This window comes from Thalassophryne amazonica, chromosome 15, assembly GCF_902500255.1.
Source record: "Thalassophryne amazonica chromosome 15, fThaAma1.1, whole genome shotgun sequence".
NCBI lineage: Eukaryota > Metazoa > Chordata > Actinopteri > Batrachoidiformes > Batrachoididae > Thalassophryne > Thalassophryne amazonica.
Window position 1 is genome coordinate 187,639 of NC_047117.1, and position 22,195 is coordinate 209,833.

Here is a 22,195-nt window from a genome sequence, read left to right on the forward strand (position 1 = left end):
CGGTGTTTTTGCACATTGTCTCTAAAAGCTCTTCATTTTACACACAACAACACAGAGACAATGGCGGATGTCATCAAACACGACACTCCACACTTATGGTACAGTCAGCACGACACAACCAAACTACGTAAATAAATGTACTGTGTGCTCAATTCCATGTTCAGTGGGATGTAAAAAACAGAACGTGCTTGGATCGATGCGTACGCACACTTTGACACATCTGGGTATTTTTGTGCTTACGCCAGTGTGAGTTTTGTTGTACATCGTGTTTTAGGAGGAACTCCACACAAGTCTTTGTACATGATACCCCAGGTCACTAGGGTTAGGGTGAATCCACGTCACTAGGTCAGGGTGAACCGGGGTCAGTAGGTCAAGGTGAATATGGGTCACTAGGTCAGGGTGAACCGGGGTCAGTAGGTCAAGGTGAACCGTGGTCACTAGGCCTGGGTGAACCCGGGTCACTAGGGTCAGGTTGAACCGGGGTCACTTGGGTCAGGTTGAACTGTGTCTTTAGATTAAACAGGAAGTTGAAGATGGTGGCGGCTGACCTCTGTGCTCCATGTTCATGGAACATGTCTCCACAGTGTAAGGACTATTTTGGACTATGTTTGTCTCAGAAGGATCTCAGACAGTCTGAGTCCAGAAAGGTGTCAGAACTTACGTTTGGACACGACTCTGTTCAGGATGGTCCTGAGCTCTCGGACTGAGATCTCCATGTCCTGCAGATACAAATGAGACATAGTTTGTGTTTGGACAGTGATCACACTGACCTTTCACCTGATTAATGGTATCATAATGACTCATTATTAACAGACCTCCTACAGGAGCCACTTGAACAGACGCAGTTATTGTTTATTTATTGTTGTCTTTTCCGTGCTGCTGTTTGTTGTTTGTTTGATGAACGTTGTCTTTGCTGTGATTTTAAGCTCCATAAACAGACACATTCAATAACCTATCAATCAAAATCAGTAAGCTGAACATGTCACATGTCCACACGTATCAATACGCCCTTACTGTCAGTCCATCAGCTAATCAAGTCATTGTTTAAATTCAGTTGTGCTTTTAGTTTATTGACATAAATTGAAACAAACTGTTTTTTTTTACCAGGCTAATTGCTGAAAAACGTGTGGGCGTGGCCACCAATAGATACTGTCATTTTGTAGGCGGAGCTTTAAAAAGAGCTTTGAACGTTTATGGTTTGGACTCACATCTCCTGACAGCTGAGCGAACATGGACCTGAAAGAATCGTCGACGTCACCCTCTGAGATCTCCTCCTGCAGACAAAAAGGTCAAAGGTCACGTGACATCACCTGAACTCTGTCAGACCTCCTTACCACACTCGAGCTTCTAAACTCTGCAAGTATGACTGTTTACAAAATGATTTGACCTTTGACCTGAGGCATCACATACAGTGTTTTTATGGTTAGCTTGTTTTATTTTTATTAGCCTGCTACCTGGGTTCAAATTCCCACCAGACCGGAAAATCACTAAGGACCCTTGGGCAAGATGTGTGTGTAGCATCATTGTTAAACACTTTGAGCTTCTGCTTCAGATAGAAATGCTGTGCATACCTTAAACTGACCTTGACCGTTGACCTCAGAGGAGACAGGTGACCTTACTGCATTTTTTTGTGTGTTTAGGGTTTTGTTTGGCTCAAAGCAGCATCGATGGGAAACAGATTTAAAACCAGATTTTATTTGTTTCTTTGCCCACAGTTTATATTTTTATCGACATTATAACAGCCAAGTGCCCTCTGTCTGTCTGTGTGTGTGTGCACGCGCAAGTGCGTGTGTCTTTGATCACACAAAAACTGTGGAGTGGTAAGTTGACGTATTTTGGGTAAAGGGTGAACGCAGTAAAAACAGAACCTTGATAGGACAAATATTTTTTGAGAAATTAGTGATTTTAGCTAACCAATAAACAATGGATGTTTTCCTGCAATGCATCATGGGAGTTTGGGGTTTTAAATGTTATTGTGGTTCATATTAGATTAACAGTGTTGTTAGTGTTACTGATTTATTTGTTTTGTAGTTCAATTGGTTTATTCAGTTTAGTTAAGTGTTATGTTGCTGTTACCATGAGTGACTTCATTTTTATGTTGGTACCATGGGTGAAATGTGTTTTGCTTCAAATTAAAAGCACCTGCTTACAGCAGCTGTGTGTTCGTGCGTGGGTGCAATTTTGAGTACGCACAAACTGCGGAGAGCTGATATTTTCTGTTTGGTATGTTTGTGTATTTTGGGTCAAGGATAAATGCTGCGAAGACGTAACCTTGATAGGACAAATATTTTTAGAGAAGCTAACAACACTGAACAATGGATGTTAATATTTACATTCTGGACTAACATGCCATTCCAGCAGGGGGCGGTAAATCATCTGGATATTAAAAGTGTGAGTGTGATTTTATTTAGTAAGTTCAATGTAAATACATAATATGATTGTAAATACTTTAAAAATACATGGATGACAAGAAAATGAAAACACTTATTTCCATTATGATTCATTTAAAAATCAAATGACAAAACAGAAGTAAAAATAAAATAATAATAATGACAATAATAGTTTATATATGACAACAAAAACCTAAACAATTTATAAAGACATTATTAAGACTGTAAATTAACATTAAAAATTACATCATTAACAGAAAATTAAAGGGTTAAGTTCTAAGGTTCTAAAAATACTCCGGACTCACACGTCATTCAAACTCATTGCTTAATTTATTACCACCCTTGAAAAATGTCAGCGACCTATTTTATAAACACGACCCAATCTGGAGCCCGTGGATCCCCACAGACAACATGACAGTTTCTTTATAAACCTAATTCAGATATAAAAACAACATTTTGCCTCAAATTTGTCCTTTGACCATAACTTCAGATAAAGTGGGTGATTCTGTAAAAAGTTCCATAGTTTTTGAACAGGTGAAGTTGAAGGCAAAGGTTAAAGGTTAAATCTGGACTGTGATGTCATGGGGCACAGTGATCACGTGTTTTGGTTGTTTTGTTGGTAGAGGGACAGAAGACAAACCTCATCATCAAAGGTCGCCACCACCTGGTCGTCCATCTCCCTGCAGAGTCACAGCAACGTTTAGAACATTTCATGAGGACAGAGACAAACGGCATGTTTGTGACTTGACAGACTCACTCAGTCTCAGACTGTTTCTCTGTGAAAACCCTCAGGACAAAGTCGGATTCCTTGTTGGGCTCAAAGGTCGAAGGGACGATGAGGTAGTCACCTGGTGGGAGGCGGAGCCTAGCACTCACCTCACGCAGGTTGATGAAGGTCTCAGAGCGAGCGCAGGACGAGTGTCGCAGGAAGAAGTCCTTCTTCAGGTGGACACTCGGACAGCCTCGGAACTGACAGACAAATGGACACACACAGGGACAGAGAGACACACAGACAGACACACATACATGGACAGGCAGACGTCTGTGTCAGTTTGGAGAAGCTCCATGTGAAATATCTGAAAATATTTGAAATGTTTTCCAAACCAGGATGTGGACTCACGGACCTCCTCAGGAATCTGTCAGAGACAATTTGTGCAGATCAGCGTCACTGTAAAGTTGTCGCTTACATTTTCAAGCATCTCTTTACCACATTGCTACTTTGTCATAAACATTTTTCAGAATGCGTTAGTTATCTTGTGAGTGGTCACCGTGTCACCCTGGGCACGCCGCCAAGTGCCCGGGGTGACACATGACGGGCCCGTCGCCAGTGACGGTCGGGGTGTTGTGACACACTTTCTGTGTGGTTGTTGTTTGGTGTATAAGTTGTCAAACGCAGACTGATTATGAACAAACAGCAGAGCCGTGACAGACACACAGATGTATCAGTCTGACAAATTTTGACGTTTAACCTCATAGATGGCGAAGCCGATAGTTTGCATATCCTGCCCGTGGCGGCGGAAACGGCGGCGATCCTTCTGCATCAGAGCCACAAGAAAGCTGCAGGCTGCCTCGTCATCCTCGGGGTCATCGTCCTCTTCCAGCAAACTGATCTTGTACTGAGGGTTGATCCAGAATGTATCTGCAGAAAGGACAACACTCAAAGCATTATGGGATATGTAGTGATAATGATGGCAAAGCTCAGACTTAGCGCGCGTCTCTGAGCAGGAAACCATTAGCTGTGTTTGTGTGTTCTCGCAGACAGCAGTGACCTTCTTGTGATGAGAACTAAATTATGCTGTCATGAAGTAAAGTAATACACATTTTGTCCTGCTGGTGGCGTGAATTTGTAGAATTTCAGTTAATAGCTAAGTGGCTGTTTAATGGTTCACAGCTAACGAGCTACTGATGAGTCTCCAGGGCAATGTCAGCACTGTCCTCTGTCCTTTCTGGACTAAAAGTGTGTGTGCTCACTGGGGTTGTTCCTGCAGCCTCCAGCTGTGCTTCCTCTCCTCCAGCTGCCCTCAAACATAACAGTGGTCCAAAAACTGGTGGAGTCCTGACTGAGAGCGTCCGGGGTCAGATTACAGATCTCCAACCTGGAGAACTGACGGAGAAACTCCTGATAGGACATCCTGTCAGACAAAAACAGTGTTAGATTTCCTCATGTGTCATGGATCACATTTACCGAGAGCCACCAAACGCACCAAAACTCTCCATCCTCCACCTGACAGAGGACTTCCTGTTTCTCCGCCGGGTCAATGGCATCCCACTCAGAGGAGCTGAAACAAGGAACACAGGAGTCACACTGAGCTGGCTCAGGGTTTTCCCAAGAGCCAGAGGTCATCTAAAGAAGCACTGACTTATCACTCCAGGCACCGGTCCACTCAACCTGACCCCAGGGGTTCCTGATCCGGATCAGACGCTCCTGACAACCACGGTACTCCACCTGCAGTCCAACATCAGCACCAGGAGAGATAGCACTACTTAAACTGCTTCAGCTCCGGCTCAAAATGTTTGAAACTGATTTTTGTTTTATATCTAAGCCACTTTAGATCTAGTATAAAACCTGTTTGAAACCACTTTAAAACCCATATAAATCAGTTTGAAACCAGTTTTAAACCACTTTGAAGTATAAAATCAGTTTTAAACCAGTCTGAAATCAGTTTAGAATGAGTACAAAACCACTTTATAACCCACATAAAACCAGTTTCAAACCTGTTTTAAACAAGTATAAACCAGTTTTAAACCCGCATAAAAAAAACAGTTTGAGACCAGATTTAAACCACTTTAGAACCTGTATAAAACCAGTCTGAAACCAGTTTAAAATAAATATAAAACCAGTCTGAAACCAGGCTAGAACCAGTATGAAACCACTTTATAACCCATATAAAACCAGTTGGAAATACAAACACAACCATTTCAACACAATTGCTTCATACTGATTCAGGGGTTCAAAACACTTTGGTTTCTCCGTCACTAATAATTTAGCAATAAAATACATCAGCAACCTCTAATTTTTAGCACATGTGCACGATTAGACTCACAATTATGAATACTTGCTAACACCAATTCCAATGAAATTGGGACATTGTGTAAAATGTAAATAAAAACAGAATACAATGATTTTCAAATCCTCTTCAACCTATATTCAACTGAATACACCACAAAGACAAGATATTTAATGTTCAAACTGATAAACTTTATTGTTTTTGTGTGAATATTTGCTCATTTTGAAATGGATGCCTGCAACATGTTTCTAAAAAGCTGGGACAGTGGTGTGTTTACCACTGTGTTTCATCACCTTTCCTTCTAACAACACTCAATAAGCGTTTGGGAACTGAGGACACTAATTGTTGAAGCTTTGTAGGTGGAATTCTTTCCCATTCTTGCTTGATGTACGACTTCAGTTGTTCAACAGTCCGGGGTCTCCGTTGTCGTATTTTCCGCTTCATAATGTGCCACACATTTTCACTGGGTGACAGGTCTGGACTGCAGGCAGGCCAGTCTAGTACCCGCACTCTTTTACTACGAAGCCACGCTGTTATAACACGTGCAGAATGTGGCTTGGCATTGTCTTGCTGAAATAAGCAGGGACGTCCCTGAAAAAGACGTTGCTTGGATGGCAGCATGTGTTGCGCCAAAACCTGGATGTACCTTTCAGCATTGATGGTGCCATCACAAATGTGTAAGTTGTCCATGCCATGGGCACTAACACACCCCCATACCATCACAGATGTGTAAGTTGTCCATGCCATGGGCACTAACACACCCCCATACCATCACAGATGCTGGCTTTTGAACTTTGCACTGGTAACAATCTGGATGGTTTTTTCCCCTCTTTTGTCTGGAGGACACGACGTCCATGATTTCCAAAAACAATCTGAAATGTGGACTCATCAGACCACAGCACACTTTTCCACTTTGTGTCTGTCCATTTCAAATGAGCTCGGGCCCAGAGAAGGCGGCGGTGTTTCTGGATGTTGTTGATGTTTGGCTTTCACTTTGCATGGTAGAGTTTTAACTTGCACTTGTAGATGTAGTGACGAACTGTGTTAACTGACAGTGGTTTTCTAAAGTGTTCCTGAGCCCACGAGGTAAGATCCTTTACACAGTGATGTCGGTTTTTAATGCAGTGCCGCCTGAGGGATCGAAGGTCACAGGCATTCAATGTTGGTTTTCGGCCTTGCCGTTTACGTGTAGGAAGTTCTCCAGATTCTCTGAATCTTCTGATTATATTATGGACTGTAGATGATGGAATCCCTAAATTCCTTGCAACCGAACGTTGAGAAACATTGTTCCTAAACTGTTGGACTATTTTTTCACACAGTTGTCCACAAAGTGGTGATCTTAACCCCATCGCTGAACCTTTTGGGGTTGCTCCTTTTATACCCAAATATGACACTCACCTGTTTCCAATTAACCTGTTCACCTGTGGAATGTTCCAAACAGGTGTTCTTTGAGTATTCATCAGTTTTTCCAGTCTTTTGTTGCTACTTTCCCAGCTTTTTTGAAATGTGTTGCAGGCATCCATTTCAAAATGAGCAAATATCTGCACAAAAACAATAAAGTTTATCAGTTTGAACATTAAATATCTTGTCTTTGTGGTGTATTCAATTGAATATAGGTTGAGGAGGATTTGAAAATCATTGTATTCTGTTTTTATTTACATTTTACACAACGTCCCTGTTATGTGTCGGACGCAGCTCGGAGAACCGACCAGCGTTTGAAGGACCCAGTATGAAATAAGCAGAGCACGGTACAAAGGCTAACTGAATTTAATACATAACAGTGATACAAAAAATAACAAAAGAAAGTGCGGTCTGGCGTGGTGCGCTCCCAGCAGCGCTAACGGTCCGGAGCCAGAAGCTGTTCGGACCCAAGGACCCCGCCGACACCCCCCAGGTGGCCGCAACAAACCGAGTCTGTGAAAGAAGGAACCATTATGTGAGTCCACACTCTACACACAGAGAGAACACTTAAAGGTGTACAAACAGCAAACACTTCCTGGCTTGATTACTAATCAGCTTCCCAACCTGCAGGCATGGAACATCCAGTTCACAAAACTCCACTGCAGTGGAAGCCGATACATGACTAACATACAGCTCAATATAAAAAGGTGTGAGGGACACCACATTTACTGACTGTATAAATGTTAGTCACAAAATCTAACGTACCTCAGGAAGTGTGCTGACGAGTGTGAGACCTCACCCCCTCCTCTTTCACAGACCGTGCATCAAACCCTGGACGTTCTCTGCATCCACTGATGATGAGATGGCTCCCGAGACGACGATCTCACCCGTCTGGTCACAAGGTCGAGTCTCTGGCAAATACACACTGTGTACTCCAGTCTTAAATGCCACCATGTTCCAATCCATATAGATGCACCTCAGCTGTGAGTCCTGACGAGCCGCAGGTGATCAGGGTGAGGTCCTGATAACCTCAGCAACACAGCCACTCAGTCCCAAATGCACGCCACCTGGAAGGAAAAACAAAAGACAGAAACAAAAAGGCAGCCAGGCCCCCCAGCCATACAACAGTCCCAACTTCACTGGAATTGCGGTTGTAATTTGAAACCAGTGTAGAACCAGTATTAACCAGTTTCAAGTATAAAATAAGTTTTAAACCAGTCTGAAATCATCTTATGAAATCAGTTTAAAACCAATGTAAAACCAGTTTAGAATCCATATGAAACCAGTTTAAAACCAGTGTTAAACCAATTTAGAATCCAAATGAAGTATCAGTTTGATACAAGTTTAGAATCACATTAGAACCCATATAAAACCAGTTTAGAAATACAAATAGTATAAAATCTGTTTCAAGCCAGTTTTAAACCAGCTTAGAACCAGTACAAAATAATTCTGAAACCAGTTTAGAAACAGTTTAAATGGGTCAACATTTTGTTTCAACCAGATGGCACCAATTTCTGATGTATTACTTTAAACCCAGTAAAACAGATTTCTGTCTGTGTGAAAGTGGTGTAGATCCAGTGTCAACGCACTGGATCTGGTTTGGTGCTGAAGGTTAAACATGCCTGTCTGAGTCCCGTAACCGAGTACGCGTGGCCTTTGACCAACTTCTTGAAGGTGACAGCCTCCATGTCAAAGGCGCTGCTGATCTGTGGGCGGAGCAATCAGGGTTAAACGGGGTCAACATGAATCCTGCAAGATGTCACATGTTCACTCTCAGACCTGATTCAAGGTACAGCAGTCACACGCTCATGCTTAGTAGTGGAGGACCCACCCAAATTTTGCAGAATAAAATTTACTCTGCTGGAATAACATTTGGTCCCAGTCCAAATAGAGTTAAATATACTCTATAACAGTGTAAAATCAACTCTATCGTGCTGTGAATGACTCTTATTGGAGTTGAAAACGTGATTTGAGAAGATGGTGGATTCTGATTTCACTCTATAATAGAGTGTATTTAACTCTATTTGGACTGGGACCAATTATTATTCCGGCAGAGTATATTTTACTCTGCAATATCTACTGTGTACTTCCTGCTTCCAGTGAAGTTCAGGACATCATGTTCATATTCACCACCTGCTACATTAAGACAATGGGACACTGGGACGGGCCGGTCTGTGAGCGGACAGAGCGGCTCACTGAGCTCTCACAGGACATTTCTGAACACTCACAAACGTTTGAGCGCAGACATTAATGACGTGGCTCAGCTCGAGCAGAAGAGCAGCTCAGTGTGAACCTGACACCTCAGGATGTTCTTCACAATGGAGCAGGCCGGCGTCTCCTGGAAGCCTCTGGTAGGAATAAGGACAGTGACTCATAGTGCATGTTCAAAGAAAAAAAAACTGTGCTCTGCTTTATCCACCAGCAGGCGCTTAAAGTGTGACAACGTGACGTCTGTGGTCGTGAAATGCATCAGTTTCATCAGATCCAGAGCCTTACAGCACCGCCAGGTCCGTGCCTTTTCAGAGGAATTGAAGCGTCCGATGGAGACGTGCTGAACTTCACAGAGGTACAAAATGTCCTGAAGAGGTTTTTTTCAGCTGAGAACAGAAGTGAAGATGTTCATGGAGGAGGTTCAGGCTGGACCACCTCAGCTTGATGATGGACTGAGCTTTCCTCGTTGATGTCACAGAGGGACTGAACACACTCAACCTGAAGCTGCAGGACCCAGGCCAGCTGGTCACTGCAGCTTTAGAAAACGTCAAAGCTTTCATGACACAACTGATGTTACGGGAAGCCCAGATCTCTGAGAAAAAAAAACTCTTCCACTTCCCAGCATGCAGCTCTCTTGTGGAGGAGGACAAAACATTCAGTGCTGAAAAATATGTTGGTGCCATTGAGAAGTTACAGCAGGAGGTTGACCAGCGGTTTGCAGACTTCTAGACACACAGTGGCACATTCCAAATGTTTGCTGACCCCGTTCATGTTGCAAAGGACAGCTGTTCAAACAGTTGAATGTTTTTTCTTTTTTTGATGCAATACCTGAAGTGCCCCCCCTCGCCCCCCGTAACAGCACTGGATGCTCAGCGGCCCGCTGGTAATTTGGGTTTGAGACCCCTGGTCCAAATGTAAGAACTGAAACATATTTAACCCAATAATGAACTGGCTGTTATTTTGTTGATCTGTGTGTGATAAAGACTTTGAGATTTTGATGGTTGAAGTACTGTAGTTACGATGTACTCAACATGTACTCACGATGTATTGATAAACACCTGATATTGTCATTGGTGTAAAGTGGTTCAATAGATTACTTCCATTGTGAAATGTGACTTTTCTTGTCATTTAAATGGACTGGAAGTGTGAACTGTTATGTATTCAACACAGACATTACCATAAAAAATGGTATTACTGTCCAACACATTCTACAGAGCTCTCTTTTGTAGCAATTATGTCATTTTCATGGTCATATTGAAATTCCTTGACCCCAAAAACATAAATTTAGACACCAAAATTAATGTTCTAGGTCTCACAGAAGTGAAAATATGAGGTAATATTGATTTCGGCTGCCATTTTGTTTATCGCCCCCTGCTGGAGATATCCCACACTTACAAAAAAATCTCCAAGAATCTGTGTTCAGAACTTTCATCCAGAAAATTGGTCACAGACTCAGTGGGTGGGTCCTCAATTATAGGTCCAATGCATGGATGTTTGCAACACTCACACGTTCACGCTCAGGCCCAATTCATGGATGTTTACAACGTTCACGCTCATGTGAGTTATGGATGTGTGCTGAAGCTAACTGTAAGCAGTGACCTGTAGATTCCGCGGTCTTTGTTCTGCACGTTGGCCTTCACCAGGCGCACACAGCCGGACCACCGGCATCAGGTCATGAGGTCAGTGACATCATTATTAGGGCCTGGTGAGGGATTATCAATGATCCATGAGAATGTGTCGCTACAGGCGGTGGTCAGATATGGTCTCTATCAATGTGCTAGGCTCCGCCTCCATCCACCAAACAGTGGTGATGTTAGTCACGCACCAAAAGTGACATCACAAAAACAACAATATGGAATCCTTTGTGATGCGTCTGTGTGATATCCTTTAATCTTTAATCTAAGGGTTTGACACAGACACCAGCTTAAGGTCTGGGACTATGGACGTGTAGGTGTGTTCCAGGGAGTTCCAGAGTTCCAGGAATCCTCCTCAGCTGAGTCTCACTATGTAACCCTTCATTTGACACAAAGTCATTCCAGCAAGACCCAAAGATCTTGGGTTAGAGTCCGAGTCTGACAGACACTCAGACATCAGCAGCTGAATGCTGCTGGTCCACACAGAAAGTCATGTGACAGGATGTCAGATTTTCTGTGTCCGGCTCACAAGTGCTGAACCGAGGACTTTTGTTCCTCTCGTTGGCTCTGAACAGGAAGTCACGTGACGTGTGCTGAAACTCGTGGGACACGCTAACGTGGCTCCCTGCACTACGCTAGGCACTGACTCTGGTGTGTGTGCTCTTTGCATGAACGCGTGTGTGTGTGTGTGTGTGTGTGTTCCACTGACGTCTATGGAGCAGCCCAGCAGAGATCCTCCTTCCAGGGCTTTAGAGATGATGCGGTGAAGGTCTCTGGGAGCCTTTTTCAGCTCGTACATCTCCGACACGCCGCCCGTGAAGTCCTCAAATCCTTCGGTGGTGCTGCCGCCGGACAAGGCTTCGTAGGAGCCGTTTAACCTGCAGACAGAAAACCAGCAGAGATTCATTCATTCATTCACATTCTCTGACATGAATTAAAAGATCTGAGCTGGTCTGTGCGCTAGCTAACTAACGCTGATTATTAAAACTCACAGTCAGTCAGTTAGCTAAACAGCTAACAGCACGCTACCTGCCATCATGACCTCCTCTACGTGCCTCCACTCCCAATCACATCCAGAGAGCCAGCGGGCATAATGGGTGAGGAGAGAAGGTGTGGGGGTGAATGGGTGAGGCGTGAACGGGTGAAATGTGAATGTGTGAGGCGTGAACAGCTGAGTTGTAAACAGGAAAAGTGAACAGTTGAGGTGTGAATGGGTGAAATGTGAACAGATAAGGCATGAAAGGGTGAAGAGAGAACATGTGAGGCGTGAAAGGGTGAGGAAAGAACATGTGAATGTGTGAGTTGTGAACGGGTGATGTGTGAGCGTGTGAGGCGTGAATGTGTGAGGTGTGAACAGGGAAAGTGTGAGCATGTGAGCTGTGAATGTGTGAACAGGCAAAGTTTGAATGTGTGAACGGGTGAGGTGAACATGAGGTGTGAACGGGTGAGGCATGAACGTGTGAGGTGTCAACAGACAAGGCATGAACAGATGAGGTGTGAATGGGCAAGGCATGAATGGGTGAAGAGAGAACGTGAGGCGTGAACAGGTGATGTGTGAATGTGAATGTTGTGAATGGGCGAGGCATGAATGGGTGAAGTGTGAATGGGCGAGGCATGAGCAGGTGAGGAGAGAACATATGAATATGTGAGGTGTGAAATGGCGAAATGTGAACGGGTGAGGCATGAACTAGATTTAAAAGCAGCCAGCAGAGTCTGGATTGTTCAGTGCAGCTGATGCACGTTGACAGAATTCCGGTTGTTGACTTTGACACAGAACGACCAAACATGAGGAACAAAAGTCAAACAGCATGTTGTGGCCCTTCAGGTCCAGTCCGATGGATATGATGACAAACAAGAGCAATTGGAGTTTTCTGACATCCGCCACAGGTTGATGAGGACTCATAATAAAAGATATGTGATTCACATCGTGACCTGGACTTTACCTGGATCCAGATTCCACAACAAAATGCAATAACTGCATACTGATCCACAATGGTCCGACTGAATGTGATGTTTAATTCACAAGCTGAAACAAAATAGTGTCTTCCTGATTACATTAGATAAAACTTTATTAATCCCTTGGAAAAACTCTCTCAGGGAAATTGAGGTTACAGCAGCATTGCATAGCAGCACACAGGGTAAGAAGCACACAGAATATTAAAAGTGAAAGTAAAAACAAAAAGTTTGTAAATATAAACATAAATACACAATATAAATACCAAACACTATTGGTTCACTATTGGTTTACTGGCTCCTACTGTTCCTCTCCTTCCTGTCAGCTGTCTTCCTGTTACTCCTCCTCCCCCTGAGTGAGGAGTTGTACAGTCTGATGTCCTGAAGGTCAAAGGAGTTTTTCCAGTCTGTTGGTCCTGCACTTGTGAAGGAGCAGTCTGTGGCTGAAGAGGATCCTCTGGTTGATGATGACGGTGTGCAGAGGCTGACTGGCATCGTCACCAGAGACTCCAGCTTCATGCAACCACAAAGCCAGCCCACCTGATCAGTTTGTCCAGCCTGGATGTGTCCTTCTTGGATGTGCTGCCCCCCCCCAGCACACCACAGTGTAAAAGAGGTCACTGGCTACTACAGACTAGTAGAACATCCACAGGAGTTTCCTGCAGATGTTAAATGACCGCAGCCTCCTCAGGAAGTCCAGCCTGCTCTGTCCCTTCCTGTACAGGTGGTTGGTGTTGGTTGTCCAGTCCAATTTGCTGTCCAGCCACAGCCCGAGGTACTTGTAGGAATCGACAGCCTCCACCTCAGCTCCCTGGATCAGAACTGGTCATGGTCTTGGTCTGGACTTCCCAAAGTCAATAGCCAGCTCCTTTGTCTTCGAGGTGTTGAGCTGTAGATGGTTTGTGTGGCACCAGGCAGCAAAGTCCTTCACTAGGCTCCTGTGCTCCTCCTCTCTGTCATCCCTGATCCATCAAACAATGGCTGTGTCATCTGTGAACTTCTGGATGTGACACAGCTCAGAGTTGTAGCAGAAGCCAGAGGTGTACAGAGTGAAGAGAAGAGGGGCCAGCACCACCTGGGGTGCTCCGTTGGTGCTGATCGCAGTGTCAGACGTGGTATCCCTCAGCCTGACACACTGCGGCCTGTCGGTGAGGTTACAGGAGATCCAAGTGACCAGGCAGGGGTCCACTTGCATCCTGTTCAGTTTGTCCTAAAGCACAAGGGGCTGGATGGTGTTGAAGGCACTCGAGAAGTCCAGGAAGAGAAGCCTCACTGTGCCGTTTGTCTTATCCAGGTGCAAGTGGACTCAGTGTAGCAGGTAGAAGAACTGGAACGATGCATGAACTCTTCTGCAGCCAAACTGTGCACTCTGACCTCTCTGTGCAGAAAACCTGCAGGCTGCGTTCTCACCTCCTCTCTGCCCCCTGCTGCGCGCACCTGACGCAGACATTCCTGTGTCGTCATGACGCCACATGATGCAACTTGAAGCAGCCCCAGTGTGAAAGGGGCTTTAGCTTCATGCAACAGCACCACCTGTGTTGTGATGATCCCACCCACTGTGTTCACAGCTGGACGCCGTTCTTTGTTCTACTGGCTGCCACGCGCTCTGTGCTGGACACTGCGTATATAAAATAATTATTTTGTGGTGGATTAATCATTTTTTTCTGCAAATTGGCTGTTGAAAACGGCTCTAATCACTTCCTGAATCACAGAGGAGGCTGCAGCCAGAGCCGTACGCGCACCTAACTACCTGCAGAAAGCATCTTAAAAGGTAATTATTTGTCATGTTTACAGTGTCATGGCTCGATAAAACAGTTGTGTGTTCTTTCCTTCTTGTCTGCTGCTGTTAAAGCATGGTTATAACAGATTTAACTTCTTGTTCTAATCCTTAAGGCGAGCTGTGCTCTGATGTGATCAGCTGACGTCACCACTTGCCGTGTTCCTTTCTTCTTTACTCCACTTGATGAGCTGCACGGCGTGTTGGCGATTAGATCACACCACATAGCATGACATTTGTGCGTGAAAGATTTTTTGAACATTTTAAATTTCTTTGTGCACAATAGCACGCACTGGCCCTCTGGCGTCCTGTCTGCACCCGTTAAAGACGAGTTTACTCTCCAGCACGACACAGGTCATGATGTGTCGTGAAGCAAAGGCATGCTCGTGTAAATGCCCCTTAAGTTTGTTCGCCCTCTCCATTTTCCCCCCTGTGTCTCTGTGTTGTGGCCTGTGATGATTTTCACACCTTCCCAGACCTCCTTCATGTTGTTTTCTTCCAGCTTCTGCTCCATCTTTCTCCTGTAACTGTCTTTTATGCAGAGATTCACCTCCTGCCGTGCTGCCTTCTTTGCCTCCATGTCTCTGCTCCTGAAGGCAGCCTTCTTCCTGTTGAAGACAGCTTTGACTTCCCGTGTTACCTATGGGTTGTTGTCAGGGTAACAGCGGACAGTCTTGGTTGGGCAGACCACATCTGCACAGAAGTTAGGATAATCTGTCAGACAGTGTGTGTCCTCACCGTGCAGGTTGATCAGCTCATCCCAGACTGTGGTGTTGTAGCAGCCTCTCAGGGCACTCTCCATTTCAGGGGACTTTGATTTTGGTTTTGACTTGATTTTAGCTTGGTTTTGGCTTATCTTGGTTTTACATTGTGATGTCATGTCCGTGAAGTAGTTTTGATGTAAACTTTAAAAGTCTACAAAGTGAAATCCGGATCCAGATCACGTCCCAAAATCAGTGTAGTCTTCCAGGCCCTAATATCTATCTGTGGTGCAAATTTGGTGAGAATCCGAGGAGTTTTGACGTAATCCTTCAAAGCCTATATAAAGTGAATCTTGATCCAGATCACCTCTAAAATTTAATGGAGTCTTCCATGTATCTAATCTGTGGTGAAAATTTCATCAAAATCCAAGGAGTAGTTTTGCTGTAATCCTGCTATGAGACAGACAGATAAATAAATAAATAGCCCATGATTTTACAAAGAAGCATCAAAAGATTAAGAGTGTTAGCATGTTAGCATCGGTAGGTTTGCAAGCACACTAATATGCATGATAACATGCTAACCTAATGTTAGCATGCAAATGCTACACGTTCAGCGTCATGTTAGCTGTGTTTACTAGCTAACATTAGTGGGTCATATCTGTAGTTTATGAGTAAACACTGAGCGGTTCCAGGTGCACGTGTGCGTGTCTGAGGCTACGTCTGTGTAACCTGGTGGGCGGAGTTACTTGGCATAGGCTTTCTCCAGCAGGGCGCTCCAGAACTCGCTGCCTTCAGCCGAGTGGACAAACATCAGCTCTCCGTCTTTGACGGGCAGACGGTCGTCAATCACCACGTCCACCCACTCACCGAACTGCCAGAACTGAAGACGGAACCAAACCAGAAGAACTCTACTGAGAACTACAGAGAGAACCAGAGAGAGACTAAAATACCAATAACCCGAACCAAATCAAAAGGACTTCACTGAGAACTACGGAGAGGACCAGAGAGAGTCCAAAATACCAATAACCCGAACCAAATCAAAAGAACTTCACCGAGAACTACGGAGAGGACCAGAGAGAGTCCAAAATACCAATAACCCGAACCAAATCAAAAGAACTTCACCGAGAACTATGGAGAGGACCAGAGAGAGTCCAAAATACCAATAACAACAGTAAAATCAGAAGTATGTCACAAACCTTGGTGTAGGTCTTCCAGTGAGTTAAAAGGTAAAAACTGAGACAGACCGAATGCTAATTTCAGCTTCACAGTCCTCCTGACATTACAATAGGTGGCGCTGCAGTACGTGACATCACTGTATGATGCTAAGCTAGTTGACGTTGGCAGACATGATGTGATGTAACAGCGTGCAGCAGCCTGAAGGGGGCAGTGTCTGACCTGGAAGTGGAAGATGCCGGCGTAATCGCAGCTGAAGCTCTGTCCGTGCGGAACCACGCGGTGCAGCAGCGTCTGGTTCAGGGTCAGCGAGCCGATGGCCGCCAGCAGCCAGCAGTCCCCTGTCCAAACAGAGTCAGAACAGTTTTGCCCGGTCCGGCCAGCTCCAGCTCACTAACATAGACATCATAACGTCTTTAAGAGATTTGGATCATCAGTTGTTTTAGCTCACTGTCACATGTTCTTTCTCACACAGATTATCTCCTGATAACATTTTGTATTGTTGTTAAAATTATTCCAGATGCTAATGGCCTCTAAATGCTGCTAATGCATAAGCTGACTCCATTAGTGAATGTTCAGCTAAACGCTAAAAGCAACATTAGCAGCGTTCACATTAAAGCACTTCCTGCTTCTGGCAGTGACATAAAAAAAAAAAATTACAGTCAGATGTGAGCAGCTAAAACATTCTCATAAACACTGTATACTTTTTAATCTTTGCTGTTGTAATGGTGGCCAGCAGGAGGTGCTGTGCAGTGAAGTAAACTAGAGTGCCTTTATTGAGAGAGCGGTGTCAACTCAGAACTTGGCACCATTTTAGTTCCAACTGTACTGAACTACTGAATGAACCTTTTATGTTTACAACATTTTAAAAAATCTTTTAACCACATACAGAAACACATTCAGGTACAGGAGCTATCAGAATAAATATAAAAATAGTTAAGATATCAAATTTATAAGTTATGATGATCTATTTAATTAATTTAAAGCCTGATTTATGCGTCTGCAGCTCTGTAACTCTGTGTCATACAACGACGTGTGTGACAGTTTTAAAGTTCTCTGTCTCTGGATTTTGCTTTATTCTGGACTAATTTGACCCTCAACAAGTTTTTCTTTCTACAATCATCACCTCCAAATCAAAGGGAAGCTGAACATTTTCCTCTTTTACTGACTTTGTGCTATAAATGTGATGAGGACTTTTCTGATCCGTTTATCAGCGTGTAAACTGTAAAACTGTTAAAATATGAAGCAGTGAAAGCAGCAAAGTGTCAAATCACAGCCTTTTGCTGCGTCTGATTTAACAGGTTCATGTCAGGCTGCAGGTCCGAGTCTGAACACGGTGTGAAAAAATAAACGGTTGGACTTTTAATAACGTAAATGTCTCCGGTCCCACATGTGAGGGGTTTAATGGAAATACACTGTGATCGGACGGGATCTGATGTGAGTGAAAAATCCGCTGTACAAAATCCGTTATATATGAGGTCTGTTAGAAAAGTATCCAACCTTTTTATTTTTTTCAGAAACCTGATGGATTTGAATCACGTGTGCTTGCATCAGCCAACCTTGAACCTTCGTGCGCATGCGTGAATTTTTTCACGCCTGTCGATTGGCAGCCTTTGTGTGAGGTCATGTGTTGTGCTCTCTGTGGATTTTTATTGCAAGGAAAATGGCGGAACGACTGGAGCAGCACCGCATCAAATTTAGCCAGAAACTGAGCGGCAGCCAGGTGGAAACCATTCGGAAGATTCAGACGGCTTTGGGTGACGATCCTCTGGGCGTCACACAGATTAAGGAGCGGTACAACCGGTTTAAAGACAGCCGCGCCACGGTGGAGAGTGAGCCACGCTCCGGTCGGCCATCAACATGCCATTTTCCTTGCAATGAAAATCTGCAGAGAGCACGACACATGACCTCACACAAAGGCTGCTTGCCAGCAACTGACGCAATCGACAGGCATGAAAAAATTCACGCATGGTTCAAGGTTGGCTCATGCAAGCACACGTGATTCAAATCCATCAGGTTTTTGAAAAAAATAAAAAGGCCGGATACTTTTCTAGCAGACCTCGTACAATGTTTATTCCATGAACATTCAGTAAGGTACATCTTATATATTATATTCCATTTCTAAGGTGGAACTATGCCAGTATACTAAGGTATAACTAAATATCTAAAAAGGAAGAGTAAAATAGAGTCGAGCCACTTAGGTGCCTGGTCTTGAGAACCAGGGATGGTAGGTTGAAACATGTTGTTGAAACATGAAACATGTTGATGGTAGGTTGTTGTGTCTATTTGTGCCTCCAAACGTACAACAACCCGACATTTTCAGAGAATAAATAAATAAAACAGCTGATTTACATACAGACACATTAACAGCTATTTTGGAACCAAGATGGCTCCAGGAGTCATGTGACCAGGGTTGTTTTTTCCCCGACTTGTCATGTTGCCACTCTCTGAATAAATGGAGTCTACACTAAACCTCACATGCTGAGACCAAAAGACCCCTATGGTGTTACATTTGTGTGTCATTAGCGAGCAGGTTAACTAACATTTGTTTTCTCAGAGAAAATCAATAATATGTGGCTAAAAATACTACATGTATATATGATAATTACCAAGAAACTACAAATCCCCTGCTAACCAGCTAGTGATATCAAGGTCATTCTGGCTAATAGATGAATCTGTATCATTTTCAGTAATTAGCTCCTTTCCAGCTAGCGAGCTGCTGTCACATTACCACCTAAAGCACCAGTTAGGTCACAGACATATGCGTGCACAGTGACTCATAAATGTTCGTAAAGTTAGCAGCCAAATAAAAAGCTACTTTATAGAAACAAGTGTGACGGAGGCCAGCAGGAGGCGCTGTGCATGGGCTCATCTGCTGTAGAAACGATGAAGCTTCACTGGAACGACAACGCATTTAATTACAGGACTGAAAATAACAACCGTCTTGTCTCTGCGTTCCCTCTACTTCTGCAACTGACACGACTGACAGGCTCTGGCTGTGCACGAGTCACAGCCTGTTATATGTGTCTAGCGCCCCTGCAGGAAACCTTAGTTACTGCAGTCACAGAATGTTCCAGACACTACACCCCTGACAGTCAAAGGACACTCCGGACCCTCAGACCAGAACACGGGTTTTAACTGACTGCCAGTGATCGTAAGTTTGCATCCTGAGGGGAGCGAGTGGGAGGAGTCACAACAGAAACACAATGCAGAGCAAGCTGCTACACAAGCAACAGTGGCCTCTGCTGGCCACCAGAATACTGCAATTAGTGACAAGTCATCAGTCTGAAGCAAACCAAATGTCACCTTCTATTCCAACAAAGGAACAAGACTTCAAATTATGACGTGAAAAGACGCCAACGTGATCCAAAACAGGAGGTCCTCCTCATCGTGTCAGTCATTGTTCATCAGTAACTCTGGAAGAACTCCTGAAGAGCTCTGAAAGTTTGGAACCTGATGGACCCAGATAAAGACAGACCAATCAAGCTGCTAATCAAAGTGTGGCCTCTAGAGGGCACTGTTGCTATTTACAAAATGTTATAAAACATTACGTATTCCTGCTGGGTTTTAGTTTTAAGGGTTTGTGTGCTGATGTACACGCGTGTTTATTTGCAGTGCCAGAGGCTTACCCAGGGCTCCTTGACAGATGTCAGTCCTAGTGGCCCCGCCCACAATGAAGTCAGGGTCATGCTTCAGTTCCTGCCAAGAACAAAACCAATCAGGAAGTCTGGAGTATCATGCCATCGGATGAAAAATCCTTCACAGTCCGTTCCAGTAAAGTTGGTCAAAATGATCTTTACACAATAGTTTTGCTAAAAATATACAAAAGTACATTTCACAGAGTTCAATTCAAAAAGTCTGCACAGCAGCGAGATAGAAATGCAAGAATTTTTTTTTTTTTTACAGAGAAGCAGAACCCCACGTGATCTGTCTGAACCAATCACATCCCAGCAGCGTGTAACCAATGTGGTGAGTGCCGCTCGCTGGCTGGAGAAGCGGAAATTAAACTTTTTTTCCACCTTGAATCCGTTAAATAGTGAGAAATGCGCCCCAGTGACGGCAGCCAGGAGGATTAAGGTCGTCGATTCGCTGTAAATCCTGGTGAGATGGAGGGATGTCCTTTCACGATGATGTCGCGGAACACCCCGACTTCGGGTTTCATCTGACATGTTATCGTGGATTAAATTTGATGGCTGAGGTACATGAGGAGAATATTTGGTAATTTGGGCTCATTGTTGACGGAGTACTTGTTGGGCCCTGTGTACCTGCTTAAAGGGTTCTTCCTTTACATACACATGGATGCTTGGGGTCTGTGTACAGAAAACACACACACACACACACACACACACGTACATTTAGTATCTTTTTAACTGAATACACCCAGTCATTAAATGTGACCCTCCTCAGTCCTCAGGCTGAAAAGAGCCAAAGATCAAGATGAACTGAATGAACCACCAGCCAATAAAAAAAGTACTTGACCCAGTGGCACCAGCCCGGTTCAGAAGGCAACAGCAGCCTGTGGGACATGCAGTGAAGTGGACACGTGGATAACCAGCAGGATGTTAGTTCCAGCTGATGAACAACACGAGTTCCCTGACTTTGTCTGGACCAGAGCTGGACCAGAGCCACACTGAACCTGATACCTGATTAACATCACACATGTCCAATCAAATCTCTCTGCAGGCTTTTATCTCCAACTTCTGCAAGTTGGGACAAGAAAACTATTCAGTGTCCTGATATGTTGTTATTGTTTGTATGCTGGTACATGAATGAACATAAAAGGTATAAATATGTTGCATTTTGCCATTTTCTCAACATGGTGCCGTCTCTTTGTATTTTTCCACGGATTCTGACATTGGAATCCTTTCTTAGTCTGCAGGTTTTCCTGAATTCAGAGTAATTTATTGCTCCTCTATAAGAGCGTAGGAGGACGTGGTTCCAGTCTCTTTGAGGTGATTCAGTTGTGTTGCTGAGCTCCATCTAATCATTATTGTTCTCATCACAATTCATTTCAATTCCCTTTTGTAAGATGACTGTCAGGAGGAATGGAAGCTAGCAACAGATGGACAACATGCACAGAGACAACTTATTGGAAATGATCTGCTCTACATCTGCCCTGTAGACCAGAAAAGCACGTAGAGCCTGACGATGATGATTATTATTGTCCCGTTGGCTGTTTGCTGTAACAGCAGAAAAAGAAAACAGGAATTTAGAAATGAATGTGAATTGCAGTAACATTTATGACATGTGATATACTTTTTTGGGGTAATCTTCTTCTTCTATCAACATGTAAAACGTTGATATTTAAAAAAAATAAAAGTCATAGGTGTTAAGCTACAGTCAACACAAGTCTAACATGTCTAAAAACATACCAGATGAGATCCAGATTAACCAGATTATCAAGAATAATTTACAACATGTAAATGGATCCAATGGATGCCGACCCCTCCCACCCAGGACACAAACGTCAACCTCCCCTCTGGCAGACGGCTGAGGTCCATCAGGATCAAAACCTCAAGACACAAAAACAGCTTCTTTCCGTCCACAGCTGGACTCATAAATAATGACAGAGACCCCATAGACCCTGCCCCCCCCCCCCCCACAGACTGATCGTTCCTGTACTGTTCATCTGCAGGCCTGCACAGCCCCATTCCACTATATCTGGCAATATGGTGGCGTGTTTGGCGCAGCGGCTCAGCGGTCTCTCTTGTGGTGCTACGTGTGGTTGTGCGTGTGTGAGTTACTGTTGTTCAATCTGTCGTTGTGTTGGGCGATCATCATCATCATCATCACCATCATCACCATCAGCTCCTGCAGACTGGATTAAGCAGCGAGCAAACAATCACAGCCGAGTTTCTCCGCTCTCACTATATCTTGGAGGCCACCGCCAAAGCCTGCGGCGCTCCATGGATTACTATCCCCGATGACAAGCGCCACAGGTGGCATT

At 44.1% G+C, this 22,195-nt stretch overlaps 1 protein-coding gene across 2 annotated transcripts in view; it reads right to left on the minus strand.

Moving 5' to 3' along the window:
* LOC117526950 (calpain-1 catalytic subunit-like) overlaps positions 1-22,195 on the minus strand; it is a 53,950-nt gene that overhangs the window by 30,695 nt on the left and 1,060 nt on the right. For both annotated transcript variants that reach the window (XM_034189074.1, XM_034189075.1), the window contains exons 2-15: positions 19,878-19,947; positions 16,471-16,589; positions 15,822-15,955; positions 11,354-11,522; positions 8,422-8,505; positions 4,751-4,836; positions 4,595-4,669; positions 4,362-4,522; positions 3,860-4,029; positions 3,515-3,526; positions 3,148-3,359; positions 3,031-3,070; positions 1,209-1,274; positions 662-719 (exon numbers count right to left, since the gene is read on the minus strand). In XM_034189074.1, the coding sequence (XP_034044965.1) occupies positions 662-719; positions 1,209-1,274; positions 3,031-3,070; positions 3,148-3,359; positions 3,515-3,526; positions 3,860-4,029; positions 4,362-4,522; positions 4,595-4,669; positions 4,751-4,836; positions 8,422-8,505; positions 11,354-11,522; positions 15,822-15,955; positions 16,471-16,589; positions 19,878-19,947 (1,456 nt within the window). The remainder of the gene's footprint in view (positions 1-661; positions 720-1,208; positions 1,275-3,030; positions 3,071-3,147; positions 3,360-3,514; positions 3,527-3,859; positions 4,030-4,361; positions 4,523-4,594; positions 4,670-4,750; positions 4,837-8,421; positions 8,506-11,353; positions 11,523-15,821; positions 15,956-16,470; positions 16,590-19,877; positions 19,948-22,195) is intronic.